This window comes from Neodiprion virginianus, chromosome 1, assembly GCF_021901495.1.
Source record: "Neodiprion virginianus isolate iyNeoVirg1 chromosome 1, iyNeoVirg1.1, whole genome shotgun sequence".
In the NCBI taxonomy this organism is placed as follows: domain Eukaryota; kingdom Metazoa; phylum Arthropoda; class Insecta; order Hymenoptera; family Diprionidae; genus Neodiprion; species Neodiprion virginianus.
Window position 1 is genome coordinate 14,060,314 of NC_060877.1, and position 25,444 is coordinate 14,085,757.

At 36.1% G+C, this 25,444-nt stretch overlaps 1 protein-coding gene across 7 annotated transcripts in view; it reads right to left on the reverse strand.

The window, feature by feature from the left end:
• LOC124299090 (MAGE-like protein 2) overlaps positions 1-25,444 on the reverse strand; it is a 219,027-nt gene that overhangs the window by 67,910 nt on the left and 125,673 nt on the right. For all 7 annotated transcript variants that reach the window (XM_046752482.1, XM_046752567.1, XM_046752220.1 and 4 more), the window contains one exon: positions 14,797-15,732. In XM_046752482.1, coding sequence (XP_046608438.1) covers positions 14,797-15,732 — 936 coding nt within the window. The remainder of the gene's footprint in view (positions 1-14,796; positions 15,733-25,444) is intronic.

Below are 25,444 nucleotides of genomic sequence, written 5' to 3' on the forward strand. Positions count from 1 at the left end.
GATCGAGTCGTTTCAAAACTTATTGTTTGCTTGATTTGTGTCACAAAGGGAGAATTCGAGGGGGATTGGATAGTCGGGGTTTTTGAATAACAACACAGTCGTTTCGCGGGTAATTTAGTGAATCACAACTTGCTTAGGCGTAAAAACCCTCCCGGAGTGGAGGGAGAAGCCTGAACAAGCCAGATAGTGCAACCAAGTGTTTTGACTGAAGTAACATCAGACCCGATTACATGAAAGTAAATCAGTTCTTGACCTCTCTTATGATGTAGAAAATTTTCTTGGTTATGTAGATCTTCCTATTAAAAATATCAAAATTATAAATCAACGTTTCGACCCTAGGATGTGGGTCATCTTCAGGACTGTTTATTGCATCTAGTACAAGAGAGTAAAAAAAATATAAATTTGGTGAATTTTAAATATGTTATATTTATATATTATTTTGAATTTTAAATTAAATAATCGAACAAATTTCTTAGATGTAATGATTATTAACAAATCCTTGACCATAGAAACCGATTGGTTTCAGAAACTGACACAAAGATATTTAAATTATAATTGACATCATCCGAAATCCTGCAAGATAGGCACCGTTATTAATTTGGTAGATAGGGGAATAGAACTTGCAAATGATTGCTTCATGATGAAAGTCTTGAAATAATAAAAGAAGTTCTTTTAAAAAATGATTATCCATGCAAATTATTACACAAAATTATAACATCGAGACGCCGTGTTATAGTTAAAGGAGACACAACAAGGAAGATAATCATATGGATAACAATAATTTGTTTAGTTTCGTGTCAATTCCTTATGTTTCAGGATTATTTGAATTGTTAAATAGAACTTTTAAGAAATATAATATTAAATTCACCGGAAACAACTTAAATGATTTGTGGTTAGTTTTCGATTCGAGCAAAGACGCGTTACTTGGAGATAAACATTCAAATTTGGTGTACAAAATTCCATGTAAAAATTGTAACAAGCCATACATCGGTCAGACTAGTCGGTTACTTTCCGTTAGATTAAATGAACACAAGAACAACATCAAAGAGTTTGACCACCACACGGCCCTTACTAAACAAATGTTACAATTTAATCGCTAATTTGATTATCATAATATAAGAATTCTCTATGAAGAACCTCGTTATTATAACAGACTAATTTTCGAAATGTGCAATATTGTAAGTCACACTGATTCTATGAATCTAATTGTAAGACAGGATGTGGAGAATTTGAGTGACGCCAATGTAAAATTAATTACGGACGCTAGTCTCTAGGATAAGTTACCGACTGTGTTCACAATTATTCAAATTTGAATTGATAGTTTCTGTTCTAGTTTCTCGTTTCGGTTCCTCCTTACTTCTTCCTTATTGTTTCGGTGGTCACCGCGTACGCACGCCAGAGTTTAATCTAAATTTTTCCAATTTAAATATCCTTATTGTGACGGATGGAAAGGTGGGAAGTAAGAAGAAAAAGAGAAAGAAAAAATTCCCGGTTCCTTAAAATATGATGAACGCATCTAGTCCACGGTTAATCCTCTTTTCTCAATGTAAATAGGTCTGTATAAACAGAATTAGGTGATATTACAAAAACAAGTGTTGATCACGCATAACTTATTGGTTCAATCGTTTTAAATACCGTTATGCGATATTATATTATGGTTTTTTTTTCTTGTTCAAGGTATTTTTATAATAAAATTTTGTGTGTGTGAGTTCCATCCAAGGGCCCTCGTCATTGGTGTATATTTAAATTTAAAATGTTAAACAATTTCAAGTGGAGAATGAAAAGAAGTCTTCAGTGCAAAGATACTTTTCTTCTGGTTCTTTTCGTATTTGCTGGTTGGTTGGAAATTTTGTACAGTTCAGTATGAGACTTTACATCGTTGTGCAATAATTGAGATGCTATGTAACGAGTAAGCAAATTTATTTGTTTATATACATGTATTTATATTTTTTTCTCTTGTACTAGATGCAGTAAACAATCCAGAAGCTGACGCACATCCGAAGGTCGAAACGTTGACTTATAATTTCGGCGTTTTTAATAAGAAGATCTAAATATACAAGAAAATTGTCTACACCAATTACATGAAGATGAGGATCTCCAGAGGTCAACCTTCATTTCTAGCTTAATTATCGCTACCTAAGAGAGCTCTGTCATTTTAGTCTAATTAACGCAGGAGGGACGGTCTTAATAATAAGCGAAAGAAGACTTGGACCAATCTACAGAATTGTGGAAAGCACTCCCCACCTAAGCCTGCAACGCGGCCTCAGCCGAGGCCTTTTTCACATGGCAGGATGTGGACTCAAGGTCGCAAGAGAGGTGTGCCCCGGCGGCAATTCTAAGATCAATTCTAAGATGACGTACCCGCGAGCACATCATGTGACTCGTCCAGCTGATGCCCCCAGCTTGATGAGCTAGTCGAACAATTGGCTAGTGGCTCTGAGAGGCGAGCCCATAATAGGGAGTTGACTCAATACAGGGAATCCAATTGAGGATAAGGTGGTTTACGAAATATGCACCAAGCTACGCTCATCCTCACTCATTCACGGCCGAAACCAATCTGCCTAAATCCGTGCGCTCAACGTTATCAGAGCGTCAAGCGCCACCCGCCTGCCCTCTGGTTCTAAGCACTGAAACTAATCAAGCTGCTCTATACTTTGAGCTATACTGATCGCCAAATAGCTAGGGAGCTGGGTGCCAAAATTTATAAATGATTTGTTCGTTTGGCAGACATTATTAATATCAAATTTTGTACCATGAGAAACATTAAGGACCGCGTCTGCCACCATGACAGGCCTGCGTTGTCAATTGATAGCGCTTCAAAAAGGTAAAAAAAAAGGGTACTAAATCATGTGTTCGTGTCTGCCTCTTGGACTGATGCTCAGAATCGTCCTCAAAACGTTGAAAATCCAGAGGCGGACATCCAGACCCCTGATTTTCCAAAGGCAGACCATTTGAATATAAATTTTTTTTTTAACTCTACGCTCGCGCCAAGCCACAAGTACAAAATTCTGCGCCTACAAAATGTTAATGAAAGTAATTTATGTTACATACAAGCAATTGATAGGAATAATTTTAAAAACATATTTCAAAAATTCGGGTTCTAAATCTGTTACCTGCCATCCCGCAGGTACAAGATGAACTGTATTGTTTGTCTTTCTTTCTTAGAGAGAAGAAAGTGAGAACGTTATAACTCCGTAGAGAGTTGGGTCATATCTATACATAGATATATGTGCAGGTATATACCTATACGTATATAATAAATTGTTGAATAATTATTTGTTTAAACAATTTGGTTAATAACTTTTGGGCAATATTATTATTGATGATCGTTGTTCATAGCATGTCGAATGTTGTTGAATTTTTTCAGATCCTTATTAAGTAACAAAGTACGAAAAGTCTGATCGTACACAATTTTTGGCTGGGACGATCCATAACATACATCCTTAAATTTATTTGCGTCTTCTGACGTTGTAATAAACTGTTTTTTTTTTCTTTTTTTTATTGGGTCCAATAAAAAAGACTGAACAATATATATAATAATACTAAAACTATTAATACCAACAATAAATAACCGTAATACCCACTTTCCCTTGATTCTGCGTGAACTTCAAAAAATCGTACACCTCAAAATCAGTGACCAAAATGTCTGCCAACTTTTTTTTGTATTCGGGTATTCCTATTGAATCGATTGGATGCAACTAGAACGACGAACAAATCATTTAGTAGAGCTGTTTTTACATTTTTACAACTACGTCCCGTGATAATGCAGGGCATGTCTGCATCTGGATTTTCAACGTTTTGAGGACGATTCTGACCATCAGTCCAAGAGGCAGACACGAACACATGATTTAGTACCCTTTTTTTTTACATTTTTGAAGCGCTGTAACTCAAAAACGCAGGGACGTACGACCTTAATTAACTGAACCAAATCGATTTGTATTGATCTGAACTTTCATCTCTATCGATATGAGAGACGAACAAATCATTTACCAAAATGGCACCCAGCTCCCTAGTTAAAACGCGCGAACACTCATTTTGTTCGAATTTTGATTCTCTACAACTCGTCTGTTGCATCAAGATCGCTTCATTGGTTTCGATTTTATAAGCAAAAAAAAATGAAAAAATTTTGCGACCATAGCTGCGAGTAGGATTCATAACAAAATACAAGTACGGACTGCCTTCCGTCTGATGATCGCACAGTTGGAATTCCGATAGTATTCTTGTCATGAAAAATCCTCTATTGCTTGGCCTAATTCGTCGCAATAACAAACAATATACTATAGGCTTCATCCTAAGCTTGAAAAAATATCATCTGCAATCTAAAAATCGGGTGAAAGTTTTAGGGTTTGTGGAGGATCGTCATAAGCTCAATCTCAAATTCCCACAGCAGAAGAGACAGACGACATGTAACCTAATAACTCACTTCTCTAAGAAAAGGAGCTGTAAAATTAGAGAGTGACAAACACAAGAGAATCAATCGGACAGAATAAAATTCATATCCCTTCAAAATTAGATCCCGTCAAGTATGCGGATTATTAGGAGTTATAGTTATACCACCAACATTTTTTCAGATTCCTCACTGTCTGGGATGGGAGAATATTGTTGTGGTAAATGGACCAAAGGTTGGTGGAATTTGTTAGAGTAGAGTTTTCGTACAAACGTTCTCGAATTGAAAGCAGCACTATATGCATTCGGGCATTTTACAAAAAATTTACGTTGTCGCCAGATACTTTTGAGAACAGACAACTCCAGCCTGCATCAACAAAATGGGTAGAGTAGAATTTCCAAATCTCAATACCGAAGCCAGACATATTATCTGGCAGTAGTTATTCTTGCTATCAAAAATGTGTTGTCTACTGCCATAAGTATAAAATACCTATTCCAGGAGATATTTTAGAAAGTGGTAAATTATATAGAAATGAAATCAAACTATCTGCAAGCAGTATAATCTCCACGGACACACTATATCACACGTGTAACTTCAAAAGGCTTCGTCCTATTCACGTGGTCACTGCTTGCGCTAACACATGTATAACTTTTGGCTAAGCCAAGCTCAGTGGAAAAAAGTTGTGGGTATATTGGTGCAAGGGATGAGCGCATGTCTCGGAAGGGGCCTTTTCAAGAGGCCTTGACGGTCGATTCATTGAACCGAAAACACTTTTCCAAAATTTGCTTGGAAAATTCGATTTTTAAAGTCGATGCCGAATTTGCGATCAGTGCGATGAAGCAGCGTTGGCACATGCGTATACAGTTGGAATGCTTTATTTTACACATTAGCGCTTCACTTGGCGCATGCGCACTTTCGAATAACTCAATTGTACGCACTATGTCGTCAAGAGTAAGTTACCTAACTCTAATTTTACGTTTTGTGAGTGGCATTTTCGATGCTTCTCAGGTACGATCATATAGACAGGTCCAGAAACTCCTGTGGTGGAGGTGAGTCTCTTATCGAGGCGGGCTGTGTTTGGGAAACCTACCACGAGTGCAAAGGTGCTGCAACCCAATAGTAGGTGGTAAACTCAGCTCCTAATATATTTTTTTAGATTTGTTTAACGCATAGTAGTTCCCGAATTTTGTTCATTAACAAATCCAATAACTGCATATAGAATGTAATAAGTAGGAATATGTATAGAATAAAATAAGTAGGAGTTACGTCTGAGCATTCACGTTGCTCCTCGATATACTCTATGGTTATTCTATTATACTTAGATTAAAGTCAGGAGTGATGACACTAAAGAGTGGAAAAATAAGTGTGACGCAAGAGGGCATAAAGGAACTACAGGGTATGATTTCTAATTTGACATCAATGTCAAAAACTACAAATAAAGCGGTCGAAGCGATTCAAAAATCGAACAAGGAAATGATAGAATCACAAAAGAAGCTTGCCGAGGATATTGAAGCATGGCGATCAAAGTCTGAAGCTCTCGAAAATGATTCAACAAGCGAAAGAAAAAGATTGTGAGAATAGAGAAAAACTCAAGCCTTCCAAGACAAAGATACAGCAAAAAATCTTATGTTTTCTAATATACTAGAAAAAGGTGAGGAAACTATTGAATGTTGTAGTACAGGCGAATGAGGCATGTAATCGACTGACTCCTGTTCTTTTCGAGAACAGCTTCGTCAATTTTTTCTTAGGTAGATTTGACCTCAACCAATAAGCCCTTGATTTTGCCGCCATATCAATTTAACAGCTGATTGTTTATAAAAATATTGAAAAAAAAAGTCTTTCCGCTGACATGCTTCGATTTTGATGAAATTTATATATGTTATTCTACATCAAAAACTAAGGGATACGTATTTTTTTTTATCGTCGGAGAAACGTTTCTAGGGGGTGAAATTATTCTTTGCAGTTGAGACCTCCGAGGGGTACTTTTCAGGTTTCAACTATTTTCACTTGAGATAATCGAATGCACCCAAACGGATAATTACCTTAATGATAAACGATGAAAAATGCAACTGGTTTCATATCGGGGGGTTGCATAGGAAAAAAGTTATAGGGGTTAAAATTCATAAAATCGTTATAACAAAAAAACTATTATACCTATCTCGATGGATTCAATTGCACTTTGAAGAGCGAAAAAAAATAATACATATGGGTTTTCGCGTTTTTCTTGCAATCCAAGTTAAGGGGGTAAACTACCCCCCTGTACGTTTACATTTAATCTCAATAAAACGGCAGTAATTATTTTTTTTTCTTATTTCTTCTCTTAGTGATTCGTTTTTTCTCTAAATTCTCGACATCTACGTATCAAACGATGGACAGATTTTTCTCGAAATTATATTTTCATAATTGGTGAAAGTCATAGGACCAAAAGTATGCATCCAATCTTAATGGTTTGTTTTTTATTTGAAGGCAGTTTGAGACTCTTCTAGTTATACTTGAAACATTCCATTTAAAATTTATTTAAACAATGGATTTTACCCAATTGAGGAAGGAAATTTGGAAAAAATCAAATTTTTCCGCTGAAAATTCTACCACTTCATCAATTTTTTATTTTTTGTAACTTTTGACGGTATTATACGAATCACATTCACAGTTTAAAAGAATCCACTTATTCATTTTTGCCACCAAAAATGACAGATTGGATAACTTTCACGGATAACATTTTTTTTTATCAGTTAATACTGAATATACAACAAGACGAATTTCAAAAATATCTATTTCTTATATTTTTCACAAAAATTTAGTAAATACTGACATATTTTCATAGTTATCGTAATCCCTCCCCCCTTGCTTGAAGGTGTTATCTGGGAGTCACCTCTGTTCAGTCTGTCACTCGCTTCCATAATTAGATTTGAAATACGACGTAGAAGCAGTGATAAAACTGCGATTGCGGGATATATTCACCACGGTCGGCTATTTTTCTTTTACACAACGAAAGAACTCACTTACAATTCGAGACTATTTAAAACGAAATTGCAAATATTAATGAAAATGAAGATAAATCCTTTGAACGTTATTAGAATGCTTCTCGCAACTTTTGAAGTTATGCGTTTACCGGATTCGCCAGTAAATAACGATGAAATACAGTTGAAAGAAAACTTTGAAAATATTTTGTTGAGTGCAATGAACGAATACAGTGGTTTCGAAACGGTAGAAGAAAATTCTTTGCATTTCGAAGAACCGTTTAAGGATTGGGAAATGGAAATTGTTGAAGATAAAGATAAAGAAAAAAAAAAAAAAAAATGGGCAAACGCCCTGTATGAACCAGAACTTTCGCCTGATACATGCACTCGTGATAACGAAGACTTATCTTACGAGTACAAATTAAGGGCCGTTGAGTATTGGCGCAGTGGGAAGAAAAGAAATTTGGGTTTGGGCAGTGATAAACAAAGGTTCAAGAAAGTGCAATCTATACGACAGTTGCACCGGTGGGCCCACAATTTGAACAAGGGGGGGACATACAAAGAAAAATTAGCACTAATTTGTGGTTACACTTTCGAAAATTTCAAAGCTGCTGTGGATGCTGGTTTAATAGTGCACGATTCTGATTTGAAAAAATGGGCCTTACATGCTCAAAAAGAAATAGGGCATACTGACTTTCGTTTCAAAGCATCTCGTACGTGGATAAACTCATTCAAAGCAGCTCATCGTATCGTATCGAGAAAAATTAATAAATTCATTACATCCAAAACAATTGAAGATGGAAAAGTCTTGGAACAACAAATTCAAAAATTTGTCTATGACGTGAAGCAAAATATTAGAACGTACGGATTGTCAAATACATTTAATGCAGATCAGAGTGGCTTCCAACTAGAAATGCATTCCGGAAGAACTTTAGCAGTCGAAGGAGAAAAGCAAGTACAATGTCTTGTACGATCACTCTCTTCTACGAGCCACAGTTACACTATTCAGCCGACTGCATCAGCTGACGGTAAGCTGCTAACCTCCTCTATTTTTGGTTTTAAAAGAACTAACTGGCAAGATTGGTCCAATAGTGGAGAAAACGCTTTTCAGACCAGATAATGTGTACACAGAAGTATCCAAGCCTGGGAAGCTTACTTCAGGTATAAATTACGCCCACTGTTTTTGTATAGACATTTTTTCGAATGAAAAAATGATAGGTTTTTCTATTTTCAGATCATTTTAAAATTTGGTTGCAGCATGTATTTTTCCCGAAAGTTAGTTCAAAATTTCTATTACTGATTGATTCTTGGACTGGACACTGTCCCCAAGCTGTACTTGATGTGAAACCTTCAAATAGAGATGTCAAAGTAATGCTCATACCTAAAGGAACTACCGGAAAAATCCAGCCCCTCGATGTTTTTGGATTCCGAGTATGGAAAAATTTTGTTAGACATTTTTCTGATAAATGTCTTTTGATGAATTATGATGTTGATTTGCATTTGAGAAACAATATCATAAAGCTTCAGTCACTTGTTCATAACCAACTGTCGTCACCACGTTATATCGATCTTTTCAAATATTCTTGGTACAAAAGTGGTTACATAGAAGAAAAACCAGCGAATTTTGAAAATCCTGTACACTTTGCATTTGGAGATTCCTGCAACTCACACTGTGAAGTTCCAGGATGTGAAATTGTTGCTATTGTTCGCTGTTCCTGGTGTAAAAAGTCGTTATGTTTCAAACACTTTTTCAATGAGTATTATTACTGCAGTACTTACAACGGCTAATAGAGCATATGATTATATATTCGCTTCTATTTATTGCTATAGTGATTATTTTGTTAAACCGTTGACATATTATCAATAAAAAATACGAGTGTATTGTACGCTTTCTTTTTTTTACTTGACTACGTAGTTTTTCTGTGCGTCATCCCAAAACTTGGTCTTATCTACCGAAACGACTATGTGTAAGTGCTTATCGTATGCTTATGTCATCTCATTGCCAAATAGATATCAGTCAGAATTATCGATGAGCCAGATATAAATACTTTTTCAACGAAAGATCGATCTATAAATAAGTTGGCTCCTAGAGAAAACCGTTTATTAAATGCTATATACGTGATGGGATTGTGGTAAATTGAAAAAAAACATATCACTAGGAGAAGGAATAAAAAAAATAATAATTACTGCCGTTTTATTGGGATTAAATGTAAACGTACACAGGGGTAGTTCACCCCCTTAACTTGATTTGCGAGAAAAACGCGAGAACCCATATGTGTTATTTTTTGTCGCTCTTCAAAGTGCAATTGAATCCATCGAGACAGGTGCAATAGTTTTTTTTTTTGTTATAACGATTTTATGAATTTTAACCCCTATAACTTTTTTTCTATGCAACCCCCTGATATGAAACCAATTGCATGTTTCATCGTTTATCATCAAGGTAATTTTCCATTTGGGTGCATTCGATTATCTCAAGTGAAAATAGGTGAAACCTGAAAAGTACCCCTCGGAGGTCTCAACTGCAAAGGATAATTTCACCCCCTAGAAACGTTTCTCCGCCGATAAAAAAAATACGTGTCTCTTAGATTTTGATGTAGAATAACATATATAAATTTCATTAAAATCGAAGCATGTCAGCGGAAAGACTTTCCTTGTGAGATAGACATCGATGTGAGTGAGATAGACTCAGTGGTAAGAGTCGGTGTCAACAAAGAGACTCGGCCAATTAAACTAACCTTGAAATTGTTAATCAACAGAAGCTATCATCTTGAAACAGGCTCTTGAATGCAAACCATAATATGTTTTTGTTGGGCACGACCTGAGCAAGGAAAGAAAGCGATGGATCTGAAAAAGTTATTGGAAGCAAAACAGAAAGATATCAAAAGAAAAGGCAGCAAAACTGGATATGGACGGGCAAATCATAAATATAACTGAAGCGCAAAGGTAATTGAGCTCGCTTCATCATTCGGAAAAAGGAAACAGTGAAAATAATTCTTGTAATTTAAGATATGAGGTTTTTATAACGCTAAGATCAGCATTGCCGAGAAAGAATACGATCCAGCATGCCAAAAGAAACCTGGAATCTAAGTACGCCAAAGATAGCAGAATTTCGGCGCGGATGGCAAACAAGATCAAAGCAGGCGTGAAGTGGGGCGTGACGGTGATCAGGGGATATAACAACCAGCATATCATTGTAACGCACTCAAGCTTATCGTTTGAAATATGAAAAGGGTAGGCGACATAATAGACATCAGAGATCAATTACACACAGGAGACACTGTAGGTGTAAGCAAGACGTGGTGTGAGGATAAATCACGAGTGCAGATATTCACACGCAATACATCTAAGGAAATAATCTCATATAGCCAAGCTATCAAAGAAGCGGACAAGGTAAAGGCAGAAGGAGGACTCGTGATATTTCTCGATGAGCAGTGATACAACAATATCCACATCAAGGTACTTCATCATCACAAGAATAAGATGATTTGTCATGTTTATACATGGTATTGTTTACGTAAGCCTGATAATGGGGTTGCCGAGTGTAGTTGGAGAAATAAAAAAGGAAATATATAATATTTTGTTAAAATATCCGAATGAAAAAATAATCGTAACGGGCGATTTTAACGTTCGTGTCGGTTCTGAGAATAGCTACTCTGAGGATTCAATTTTTGATAACACATCACTAATAGGTAAAAGAGAAACTTCAGATTAAATTTATAATCCTGGAAGACGAAAACTGGTGGAAGTTATGGAATCTTTAGGATTCTCTTTACTAAATGGTAGAATAAATAATGATATTCCTAGGAAGTTTACATGTAATATACAAGTATCCTTGATTGCTCAACAATTGATCTCGTGTGGGCAAGTGCCCAAACGCTAGGTTTGATACGAACGTTTGAAGTACTCGATGATTTTGTCACTGAGTTTGACTACTACCCAGTGGCAGTCACCTTGAATACGGAAGTTCAATAAAGTATTTAAAGAAGAGTCAAATCGGAAAACAACTTACTGTATCCATTTCAAATACAAATGTTATGTAATTTGCTGTCGCAATTGCTAAACATGGATATTGATGAGTTCAATACTTTTTTAGTGCAGCTCATTCTTTAGGGTTGAAAACTTCTATAAAAATATATCACATAGACCTTGGTTTAATTACCCATGCAAGCTTGCCAAAGATGTGGTAAAAACCAATTTAAGAATATTTAAAAATGAGAAGTTTTCAAAGCCTTTTGTAGGAATTTACGTATAAAATAAAAGAACTTGTAATAACACAATAAAAGCAGTAAAAACGGAATATACTGATAATCTGATAAACAATATATGTAGTGCCAAAAACTCAAAATGATTGTCGAACAATCAACTTGCACAGGAAAAGTAGTATCACCATAAACTACATAGAAGCCAAAGACTGGTAATCCTTCTTTTCTCAGGCCTCAAATCTGACACGATTTTTTAACTGCACCCCTAAGCCTGGAAGAAATAAAAAAACCGTCTCAAATTGTGTAAGAGTGGAAAGTCACCAGGCAAAAATAGTATAAAGTATAATATAAAATAGTATTCCGGAGAACTGGATTCTATTCGTGAATGTATTTTTTAATGAAATTTTAGTGATTGATTACACTCCACTGAACTACTCAGAGATAATTTTTAAAATGTTGTATAAAAGTAAGGGTAGTAACACGGAACCAAACAATTATAGACTAATTGCTTTGATTAATTGTACTGCAAAAGTTGCAAACATTTTGAATAATAGACATGGTGCGAAAGAGAGAATCTATTTTCTGAAGGGCAAGTAGGTTTCAGAAAAGGTAGAAGATGACTACATATTCTCTCTGATAGTGAAATCAATAATTCAAAATTATATTAATAGAGACAAAGGTAAACGAAATGCCCTACTTATAGATTTCAAGTCCGCATTCCCATCCGTCAATAACAATATTCTCTGACAAAACTTATTTGACACAGATTTTTGTAAGAATACATTTTAATTTCTTTACGTCCCTGGATGTGCATACTATGCACATCTAAAGTCAGAGTTATTCCCCACTCGAAACCACTTGGTGCAAGCTGCTGATCTGTCATTTCTCTAACGAGTGTCTTAGAAGGCAGTCAAAAACCAAAAGTATTATGATTCATACATGTAGTCCGTTTTATTTATTTTCCTGCCAAAACCTAATATCCCAATAGTTATGGTATAAAAATAATTATTATTCTGAGATCACTTTACAGGAAAGCTAACATGAGAATATATACGAATTTTGAAGTGACAGATCCGAAACAAATACTGCAGGGTGTCTTGCAGGGAGAAACAATATCACCTTTACTTTTTGTGAATTTTATGACTAATTTAGTAGACTTCATGACTGAAAGAGGCATTTGTGGAATTTCCATCAATCATTTGACTGAGATAATTTTATTGGCCTATGCCGATGATATTGTAATTTTCTCAAACTGTTATACTCAGATGAAAAAAACCATCAAATTTTGATACGAGTATTGCCAATTAAATAAATTAGAATTAATTGTAAACAAAACTAAGGTTGTACTCTTTCAAAAAGGTGGCTACAGTCAGAAGAAAAAACATGCGCTCTATTATTTTGGTTTACAGGAAAGCAAATATGTAAATGAATATGTCTACTTGGGAACTATTATGACCCAGGCAACCCTGTATAAGAATAAGAAGAAAGAAGAATACAGAACAAACGGTCAAAAAGGCAAAAGTAGGATGTGTGTCTATTAATGTCAGTTATCTACAAGCTACAAATTCACAACTGGTGGATATATTTAAATTATATGACTCACTGGTCTCCTCTATTCTGATGTATAGCGCGATAAGATACATGGATGATTTGGAAAAAGGTCAATCACTGGTTTTCAATCTTCTATTAAATCTCCCACATAATACACCAAGCTACTCGATCAGATTGGAAACTGGCTAACCTCCAATTTCATTGCAACAATTTAAACTTATCCTGAAATGGATAATAAAGGTTTCAGAAATAAGATCAGAAAAATATCCAAAAATTTTCCTGATGTGACTAATAACGCTACATAAGATTAAGAATCAGAACACTCGATACAACTGGGTAGCTCAAATCATAGAACACTTCTTTAAATCAATAAGTAAGGAGGAGGTTCTCTTAAAATGCGATGCAGACTTACTAAAATGTGAGAAATTTACTTTACTTTGTGAATTTGAGAAGCACCTAAGGTTTTTAGATTTAGAGAATCTGTATAAGTCTACATCTCTAGTAATTTAACCAGTAATCAGCATGCAGAGCTCTGTACAAAAATATTTATCACTGAAACATGGCTAACAGAAACTTGGCGTTCATTGCCCAGCTAAGATTAAATAATAATATAGTAGGTTGAATAATGATTTATAACCAAATATATGAATTGAAAAACAACTATTTATATTATCGGTGTAGAAAATTCGGAGAGATTTTTTTCTTCTCCTTATAAAATGTGAAAATTTTGTACACAGAAGAAGAGAATCCTTACTACCCTTGTTGATGTGAAATTAGACCTATTATACTATCCCTAGTAGTATCCCTACTAGATCTATCTTGGAACACCCAACTTATTATTATGTTCAAAAAATGATGACACTCTGTTCAGCGATACTATAGAGTATTGAAGAGTCATAAATTTACGAATTTCTTTCTCCTTCCCTACATTTTTCCAAAGTGTTACATCTTTAAACTAACTAGTACATAAGTAATATTACATGTAACTCGATCGTATAATTTTTTGATAAAAATTGAACAATAAACAAATTCTATAGATAAAATAATTAAAAATTAGATATAACCTTGATTTTTAAAATACAGGTTATCGATCGGGTTTGACAAAATTCGGAAACTTTATAATAAATCGGAACAGCACTTGTCTCTGAAATTAGTTTTACATTTTATGATCGAAACGTACAAAATAAACAAGATTACGAAACAATATTTAACAGAGCCAAGTCAATTTATTGTATAATTTAGCACAGAGCAACTCAACGACATCTTGAACTGCTGTGATTTGCAGGACGATAATTTATGACCAGAGCAATCACTGACGCTACTTCGAGCGTGTTGTGAGGTTACAAGGATTTGTTTCCATTTGACTACTCCTAGATTGCAGCACTCTACTTTAGCTACCAATTTCTGAAATTTTTGAGCTTCAATAAGAGACTTACCCCTACCACGAAAGTTTCCAGACCTGTGAATACGACCGTGTTCTCGGATCAAGCTTTTCGCTCAGATGTTGCAAAACATAGTGTGTGATACACGTGTAGAGAGGCGTTGTTTGACGATTGTGATTACTGCACTCACCTTGGTTCGTGCTGCGTTTACACTTGTGTTCGCGACAACGCAGCAGTGACCTTCGGCTGAAACGGTCCACTTTACGTACTTGTTACACAATAATTATCAGTACTTTTCTGTACTAGGTACTCACTTGAATTTGAGCTTGAGACTGTTGAATTGGTTGCGGCTGTTGACTTTGGTACAACCAAGGCGCTGCTTGTGGTGGTGGCAGTTGTGGTGGCGGCACTTGTGTTGGCGGAGGTACATGAGCCATCATTTCAACAGAAGTTAGCCCGCGACTACCAGATGGTGGGGGAACCATTTGGGGTGGCGGGACAGGCTGCGGTGCCCCTTGCTCAAAACTATTATCCGGTTGGTCTTGCAGCACTTCTCCAATTTGAGGAGCTGATTGTTGGTGTTGTCCAGACGGTGAATTAGAGACTACAAATGTCTGCGTTGAAGGTGGGGGTACTTGCAAGTGAAACTGAGAAGAAGGCTGTCCTTCAAAATACTGCGACGGAGGGGATTCATGTGTTTGTTGAACAATATGATTCCCAGGCTGTAGGACAAATTGTGTCTGTGACTGAGATCCTGGCGTCTGAACTTGCTGGTACTGGATTTGATAAGTCTGTGGTAGCGGCGGTGGTGGTTGATTGTGGGAAAAATTGGGTGGGGGAAAGTGTAGGTGAAGAAGAGGAGGAGGAGGCTGCTGTGTAATATTCATAGGCGTAGATGGTGGAGGTTGATGTAAATTAACATTCACTGTCTCAATAATGTTGTGCGACGGAGTCGAAGGCCGCTGCATGTTCGGCTGCGTATAGACGTATGAAACCGCTCCACTGACCGGGGCGCTACTACTGGAGACAAAGTTCTGTTGTGATGGACATTGTGGAGGAGGCTGACTCATAACATACATTTGTGTCAACGATTGTGGTGACGACTGAGATCCAGGCGGAGGTACTTGAATACCTTGAATTTGTAGAGACTGGGCTGGATGTATCTGATACTGTACTTGACTCACTGTTGGTGGCGGACCAATGAGTTGCACCTGACCGACCGGTGGCGGAGGTATGAAGCTCTGCATTTCCTTGAAAAAAAAAACATCGACTAATTGGGTGTGCGTAAAAACAAATTTTATCAACATTTTTATGCTGAAACAAAATATTGACTGTAAAATACAATAAATTTGAAGGAATTTTCAATTATTGGCCTTTCTGTAATTGCATAACAAGGATTTTATAATCGCGAACATACGAACCCCTTCACGTGATTATGAAACGCGCCACCATTGGCGACCTGAGCCGATGACGTCACGATGTTACAGTCGAGAACGCGGCGGTCGAGGCTACATAGCTTTGAACGTTTAATCCACGCACATGTTCAGTCAACAAGTATCAATTATTACAAATACTTGATTTATTTGCTACCAAGTATATGAAAAAATGTCCGATAGGGATTTGTCAAGGCAACTGCTACTAATTTACCGACTGTTAGAGCAAAGCCAAGGAATGCGAAAAAGGAAAAGGGTTTTTGATTAAATAAGAGACGATTATTATTTATCACAAATAATGCTGTTATATGTTCTTTATTTAATCAATGCACAAAGAGTAATGGTAGCTTGTACGCGTTATATCAAGATTCGCGGCAGCGAATCGCCGCCAAGTACCCGCAGGGCGGCGAACGCTAGCCGAGAATCTTTACCCGGACCAACTAAAGCTCGCAATCAGGGTGTAATGTCTCCGGAACATGTGAATGATTTCTAACAAAACTCACAGGACTTAAAGATCTTGTCCATCTGACCTTTCACTATAAATTTGATTGAAATCTGCCCACCAGTTTTAAAGTTATTAACAGTCCAAAGTTGATGTAAAATGAAAAATCTTCTTCTTCTTCTTCTCCGCCCCTAGGCTTGGGACCTCGATAAGTAATGAACGGCTACACGGGTTGAGTTCAAATTTAAACAAGGAGTCACTGCTATTCAAATCTCGCTCCCTATTGATTTGGAAGTAGATCCGAACATGCACACGAACGAAAAAAATTGTTGAAATCTTGAGGCACGGAACTCTGCTTGGGACCTCATTATGTATCGAACCGCTATGCATATTGAACTTTAAATTTGAAAAAATTGCGAAAGCTATTGAAATCTTCAAGCCTATTGATTTTGATGTGAATCAGAACATTTAATCAGACGTTATTACCGTCCTTTAGAAGACTTATTAAGTGGAGTGGACCATCGTGGCCGTCATCTTTACAGCTAACGGCAGAGTTGACTGGTGATCAACGTAGGAACTTCCGCGGTCAGGAGCGTACACATATTCAAAATTATTTATGGTGCCTTCGGGGTCCCAAATTTCTGAAATTTTCTTTGATGAGAACATGTGCAGAACATTAATTATTGGCTATCAAAGATTGATTCTGTGACAGGAGATGTCGATTATTGGCCTTACTGTCGGAGCACATTACTCGGGGCTCCTCGAGAATCTTAGAAAATAAGGATCGATTATAAATTCATACTTGCGCGCCCAAATTTGAGTTGGGCGAATAACTAGACCAATCGGAAACATACCGAATAAGCGTACCGGTTATCCACACGGAAAGAGTGGGGGTTAACTGGGACACTCTGCGCCGAACCCTCGAAGAACGAGGTTTAGCTTTAATACATATTTGTAATTGTGTATGTGCTGTGCCATTAATATTGTAATATCGATTAATTATCAATATCACCAAGAAGGTTATCGAAAGAATCGATCCCCGAGAAGCCCGGATTGGGAATAAAAATACGAAAACGTACAAGTATATCGAAACTGTAAGGCTTATTTCATCCTGTCTATTGAGTTTCCTCCTTCATTCTCTCTCTACACTGGGCCTTCCAACTCAGTCTCACTCCCTGAGACTCAATCGATTGTTGTTGTTTACCGTTAAAGCACCTGGCGCCCAAATATTTCGAAGATAGTTATAATTAACGAAATTTGTTGTTGAATCGATTCTTGAGCCCCGGCAGCTCTGTACCCAAGTCGCACCAGGTAAAAGGCTTTCAAGGAAGAAAAATTAGCTAACGTGCTGTTAAATTAATAATAATAAAAAAAGGCCTGTCTCAATTCAGTTGTAAAGATGAATAGTTTTTTTGCTTTTATTTCTGTATTGTGTTCTGGAACCGAAAACTGCATCCTTTCTAATCAACGTATGTAACAGCTTGTTCAATTCAAAAGAATAAGTCAATAACAAACCTGTTGATAATTCATAGTAATAATTGCTTACACTGAAGTATGTCACTGTTCGACATAATAACGTACCTTGAACTAGTCTTTAAAAAGAATAGGATTACTAAATAGATCCATCAATATTTTGAAATAGGACAGAAGTACGCATTTATGTTAGTATCGAAGTACACAGGATAATTAATTGTAGATTTTTTTATTCCACTTACTATTAGTTACACACATGTGGAAATAATGTTTTCAAAAACAGTTCAGCACAAATATCATATATCATTAGACTAGTCCTTAGAAAGTTCATCTGGAAAAGATATCCAGATTGGGTACAAAAAAAAAAGTAGAAAATTCTTCGAATATTGGAGATAAACAAAAACACTCGATGACGATGATCGATCACTAACTTCAAGTAATGAATAATGAGTGCAAATTGGGAATAATGACTGATTGATTTGTGATTAAATTATAAATGATTCATCTTGTTTTTATCTTCAATATTCCAAGAATTTTTCTGCCATGGTTGGAATTGTTTCAGGAGTGTCAACGTACAAAGCTATGTTTTCTTCCTCATTTCGATGCTACAATGGAAATACTGTTCAAATAGCTGATGTAGTAGTTAATTTCTCACATAGATTTTTCATCGTCAGTGATTATTAGCTGTTCCTACCTAAATTCGAAACTCAAAATGAATTGATGCTCACAGGCACCCGTTTTGATTGAACGAGAAGGCTGAAATTTTCGCCCAATTTAAAAAAAATTTTTTAACCGATCTAGGAGGTGCTGAGCCGGTTCAAATAAAACAATGACTTTTTTAAGGATCAGTCTAATAATTATACTAAACAATCCACATACGATGCTTCTTGTATTGTCATGCTGATGGCTCTTTCGAAATCAAGCGTGTACCCAACGCATCAATCAACCTTCAGCGTCAGACGTCCTGTAAAAAGAAGAAACGATTATTTCGAAAATTGCTTTCCAATATCTCGTATAAGTTGTAATTTGAGAAAATGAGATATAGAAAATCAGTTATGTGGTATGTTGAGATATGTCTACCTGTCATACAGTATGATCACTAAGATCTGTACACTCACTCCATATCATCTTCGTCGCATTTCCATGCTGCAGAGTATCATCTTTAGGGTCGTAGTCTTCCCACATCACACAAATACAAGCTCAATTCCCTAGTTCAAATTTTCAGGGCTTCTTTGGGACAGAATAAAGAAGCTTTCCTGAAAGTTTGAAACAAATCGAAGTTCGGAGAAAAAAGTTCTTGTTATTTAAAAACAGCGATTTTTTAAAATTTGATTGGTTTTAAATAGCTATAACTTTACAAAATCGGAGAAATTAAGCAAAAGCTGGGTAGATTCCACTAAAATATACCTCGACAAAAGATATTAGCTGCTGGTCGACTCTCAACTTCAAATACCGTACATATAATAGTGTTTTATAAATAGGTAAAATTTAACCAAAACAGTTGTTTAGTTGGAAGCTATTAGCTAAGCCCGATATAAGTTTAAGCCTAATATCTATTTTTTTTCATAAAAGTAGAAGTCTTACTGAGTAGAATGCCGCTGAGCAGGAGTCTTTAAGTTACATAGAAGCTGAGATACAAATATTTGAAAATTAGTGAAAAATCGACTTTTTTAAAAATTCGAAAAATTCTCCAGCGGCCGGATTTGCACATATCGGGCTCAAATTTACAGGATCGTCGCCTTTTTAGGTGTACTTTCAAGGGAAAAATCAGCTTCAAAATCGCCGACCCTAGTGCGCACACTTTCGTCGAGAATTAATTGATCTGCCCACATATATTATATTCTAATCTTTCTTTTATGGACATAAAACACAGCACTTCAAGCATGTCTCTGATTCTTGTGTATGTGTTGACTCGTAAAATTACTCTCATCGCTCTGTTTTGTGCTTTCTGTTGTTTCTCTAGTTCTCCTCTTCCCATGTTTATCATTATCGAGGCACAATATTCGAAATGCGGTGCTATTATTGTTTTATATATCGTACATCGTGTATATGGTGATATATAATTGCTTATTCGGATTAAAGAACTCGTTTTTTTACTAATTTTCTTTAAAATATAATCACAATGTTCTTTAAATAGTAAACGGTCATCCAGTAGGATACCGAGGTACTTCATTATTTCTACCCTTTCCAGTTTATTGCTATCTTACATTTCTATCTTAATTTCCCTTCCAAACTCTCTCCTCACATTCCTTATCACCGTATATTTCGTGTTGTTCGCATTTATTTTTAATTTTTTTTCGTTTAACCAGTCCTCTAGTTTTCTGAGCACTTTTTGCAATTTTTGTTCTAATTCTTGTGTGCTTCCTGCTGCGACATAAATTAGTTTATCATCTGCAAATAATTTTATCGTTGATTCCGTTGTCTTCGCCTTCACAATGTCGTTTATATACATTATGAACAACAGTGGTCCCAGGACGGAACTCTGTGGTACTCCATATTGTACATTCGCCCGTCTCGATGTGTTATTACCGATCTTGACTTGTTGATATCTCCCATTTATGTAAGATTCAAACCACTTCAGCACTCTTCTTTTTATACCGCATGTTTTCATCTTCTTTATCATTCTTGCTACATCGATTGTTTCAAAAGCTCTTTTTAGGTCCATAAATATTACACCGACCATCTTATTCTCGCTCACCAATACTTTCCATTCGTCCAGTACCGTTTGAATAGCTGTCTCGCACGAATGATTTTTTCTTAATCCCGATCGGTGTTCTATCAGTATTTGGTTATTCACCAAGAAATTATCGAGTGGTTGTTTGACTACCAGTTCCATCACCTTTTCATATATCGGTAGTATATTAATCGGTCGAAATTCACTGACTTTTAATGTATTGGCTACTTTTGGTATCGGTATTACTGTTGATACTTTCCATTCTGTTGGGCAAGCTCCTTCGTTTAAGCTGGTATTAATTACATCTGTTAATTCTTCTTTTATAACATCATATATTTCCCTCAGCACTGTTGTCGTTATTCCTTCTCCTGTTCCCTTTTTTTTCTTGTCCATGTTTAGTATTATTCGTCGTAATTCTTCTTCCGTAATCTCTTCGAAGTTCTCCCATTCGTTGATGACATCATTTCTTCTTATTATTACTTTGCCTTTATCTTGTCTGTGGTCGATACTTAAAATTATTTTTTTATACTGTTAATGAAATATTGGTTGAATTTATTAGGTACATCTATTGGAGTACTTTCTCCGTCCCTTTCTTCTTCCTCTTATCAAATATTACTTCCTCGTATTTGTTGAATCTTTCTGCTTTCCCTTAATCAATTCTTGTAACGTTTTCCACATTACATCAGGATTATTTCTGTTGTTGTCGATCTTATTTTCGTAATATTCTTTTTTTTTTATTTCTGATTGCTTGTACTGCATCGTTCCTGTGTCTTCTATACTCTTCCAAGTCTGTTTTTTCTTTTGTTCTTATGGCTCTTTTATGTAAGGCACCTATTTCCTTTGTGATTTCCATTATTTCTACAGAGTACCAGTACTTATCTAACCATTTAGCTGGAATTGTTACTCTTTTCTTTAGCGCGATTATGTCTAGTCCTTTTATTATGTTTTTTATCAACCCGTCGGCCTTTTCGTCTACTGTTTCATTATTTCTTTGTTCTTTTTTAATATTATCCCACACTTTTTTTGAAGTTTTCTGTCGTGATTGCTTTCTTGTCTCTTGTTATAAATTCCCTTTTTGTTTTAAATTTATTTTATATTTTTTTTTTGCTAAAACTATCCATGCGTGATCCGTTATAATTGGTGTTTGTTGTACACTGATAAGTTGGGTATCAGTTGGGTTTTGTTCGAAGAAACTAGATCTATTATGGTTTGGCTTCTTTCTGTTCTTGTTGCCTCGGTTACGTATTGTTTCATCCCTATCGCTTGTTGCTCTCTTATCAGCTTTCTCGCATAGAATGTACCTGTTTGTATGTCTATGTTGAAATCAACCATTATGATGCATTCGCCTTTGGCATTTAGTTCTTCGCTCAGCTCTTCCATGAACGAAATAAATTCCGTGTCCGATGAGCTCGGTGAGTGATATACGACTGCTATTGAGCCACTGTATACATTCTTGTGTCTCATCCATATTGTTAGGCACAAATAATTTTCTTCTATTTTAATTTTATTCAATACCTTGTATTTAATCGATTGTTTTATGTACATAATAACTCCTCCTGTTGTCCTGGATTCGCCGTCACATCTTATTGTATTATAGCCTTCTATATTAATCTCCGAGTCTTCAATATTTTCCGTCAACGTCGTTTCTGTTAACGCTACTATAAAGGGATCTATTGATTTACAAATTTGTATTTCTATTTCTTCTTTATGTACTATAATGCTTCTTGCATTTGAGCACATTGGAGCATAGGTGGTGTCCTATCTTCAGTCGCTGCTATTCATCCTCATATCATCTTCCTCCCCTTTCTTCCACTACTTTTCGTTGGTATGTCGGGCATTCCTTGTCCGTGGCTTCATGGTTGACTCTTATATTGTTGTTTTTGTACCGTTTGATCTTTTCCAACAGTTAACGCATCTTTTTTCTACTACCCTACATTCCTTCCCATCGTGTCTTCCTGCACAGCGTTTGCAGACTACCTCTTTTTTACAACGTTTTGATAGATGATTAAATCCCTAAAAATTGAAGCATCTTACAATACTTATGAAGACGTACACCCGACATTTCCTCCATTCCAAATTTACTTTTTCTTCATTTACGAGCTTCCTATGTGTTTCTATATCTGTTTCAATTATGAGGGTTCCCTCTCCCCATTTCCCACTCCTTTCTTCGTTATTCCTTCCTGTTGTTCCTCGTTTTACAATTCTTAAGTGGCCTTGGTCAATTTCGTTTTGGACTTTAATCAATTCCACCATTTCCTCGTCTGATAATTCCATCTCTTCTCGATCTGTCCCTATTACTTTTATCTTTGGCTGTTTTTGTTTCGGTACTATTGTTTGAAAGTCCTCTCCAATTGTTTCTTCTAGCGATTTTTTTAATCGGTCCACTTCTTTTCCGCTCTCAAATCCTATTACTATCGTTCCATTACTTCCTTTTCGTAACCTTGAGACCCCTACCGGTAAGGTTTTGATCTTCACTTTTTCGAGAGTTGTGTTTTTTGTTGTTTGACTTTCCTGTCGTTCTTTTGGCTCAACTATTAGGATGTTATCTCTTTTTTTTGTCTTGCTTATTTCCGCGTAGCTTTTCGTTTCTCCTCTATTCTCATCGCTGCAATTACTCTTACTTGTGATTATGGCTAGGGTCGTTTTTATCTCCTCTATTTCCTGTCTTAGCTGCATAATCTCTGTGCTCATGGCTGTTTCGACTATTTTTTTAACCTCGTTTCTGCTTGTTCCTTCATCCTTTATACTTCGCACGATTTTGAGAATTTTTTCAATACTTTCTTCTACCAAATCGCTTTCCGCTATTTTTGTTTCCTCCTCTTTCCGTTCTCCTGCCTCTTTTTCGTCTCTCTTCTCCCTTACCATCGATTTTGCTATATTCTTTTCCCTATTTAGTGTTCCCGCCACCGTGCTATTGTCTTTTTCACTCTTCGCGCTATTATTGCTTCCGAAATTTTCAGTTCTTCCTTCCCCTTTATCTCTCATAACTGTCTCTTTCTTTCCTGCACATACAACTATATCATTGTCTTTGTTGTATACCTTGTGTTTCTGTGTACATCCTGAGTGAAAATATTTTGTGCATGAAACGCATTTCACCACCTTTGGATTTCTTTTTCACATGCTTGACAAATCCATTCGTTTGTCAAGAACATGTTGCATTATTATTTCTCTTACCTCTTTATTTTTTCTTTTATTAAGTGTCACTGTAGCTTTTACAGTTGACCATTTAAATATTTCCTCTCGTTCTCCCGATTTTGTTTTCACTCTCATTTCGAGCCTGACACACAGTTGTCTCTAATAATAGAGGGAGAGAGGGAGAAAGGGAGAAAGAGAGAGAATAGACAATGTTGCTGGCCAAATACTTACTAAGTTTTAGGTCAAAGATATTTAAGGAAGATGATTGCCGAATCGAGGTAGGCAAAGACTTCCACAGGATACAAGCAGATACAAGAAATGATCTCTGAAACACAACAGTTCGGTGTAGAGGAATAAATGGATCCTTTGGGTCACCTATAGTGACTCGGTGACGTATTGCCGACAAGAAAACCAACTCATCAGAGAGATAGCTAGGTGATCTGAGACGCAAAGTATTGTACAGAAAAGTTCCCAACAGGTACTTCTGCCTATCAGCCAAAGCAAGCCATCCAAGTATACAGTAGTATGAGCTGATGTGCTCAGACTTATGCACATCAAATGTGAATCTCACGCAACAATTGAGGGCACGATTTAGCTTAAGATCCCGACCAGCTGTTAGATCACAGTAAACTAATGCACAACAGTCGAGAAGAGATAAAATTAAAGAGTTTATCAAAAAGCGAGTTGGTAGAAGTTCTTTATTAGATTTTAATTTCCAAAGTGTATTATGCACTCTCCGCGAGATACTCAGCACGTGTTCAGACCAATTCAAAGTAAAGTAAGTAGCGCGGTAACCCGGTGGGGGGTATACGAGAGCGGGCAGTCGAACAGTAGTTGTTAAATGTATATCTCCGGTAAAAATTATAGTAAAAGAATTTTTTTTTTTTAACTAATTATTTTTTTCTCAGCTATCGGAATATTCAATGAGTTTTTTATTTTGATCGATACTTTTTTTTTTGATGCTGTAACCCCATTATATTGAATTCTATTGGTACCCAAAGTTTTTTTTCGAAAATCGCTATTTGTTGCCATAATGTACGAGATAATCGAATAATTTTTGGACTGGTTTTTAAAGCACTAATTTCACACGCGACATGTGAGTTTCGAAGGTTTAAATTTATAATTAAGGAAACTAGATTGAAATTAAAAAAAAAAAAAAAAAAAATTGGCTAGTTTTTCACATTTTGCGGCTAAACTAAAAATTATTTTTTGAATAAAAAATTTTTTTCTTATACACAAGGATGAGACCTACTATTTTTATATGAAATATTTGTTCCTCACGCCGATAGAAAAAAAATTAAAAATAAAAATTCAATCTTTTTTTTCAACATTTTTATAAACAATCAGCTGTTAAATTGATATGGCGGCAAAATCAAGGGCTCATTGTTTGAGGTCAAATCTACCTACGGAAAAGTCGGCGAACCTGTTTTCGAAAAGAACAGGAGTCAGTCGATTACATGCCTTATTCGCCTGTACTAGAGATGTCAGCCAGGATTCCGATACAGCAATGAGATGATAGTGTTTTGAAGAGAAATAGCCCCGAAACTCATCTATAAAATCTGATACCAATGACTGGGCATTCACCTGACAGGCATCGATAGACTTACACATAGCCATTGAGAATATGGTACACAGCAAGAAAATCAAAACAAATTGACGAGATATAGCTCGACCTAGCACAGCTAGATAGATTAGAATATGTATACACTGTGAAGCCAGAGGGCCTAAAAAGATTAGCGCGGAACGTAAGTAATGTAAATACAAAGAGAAAAGCATACGTAAGAGGCAAAACCAGTTTTCTGATA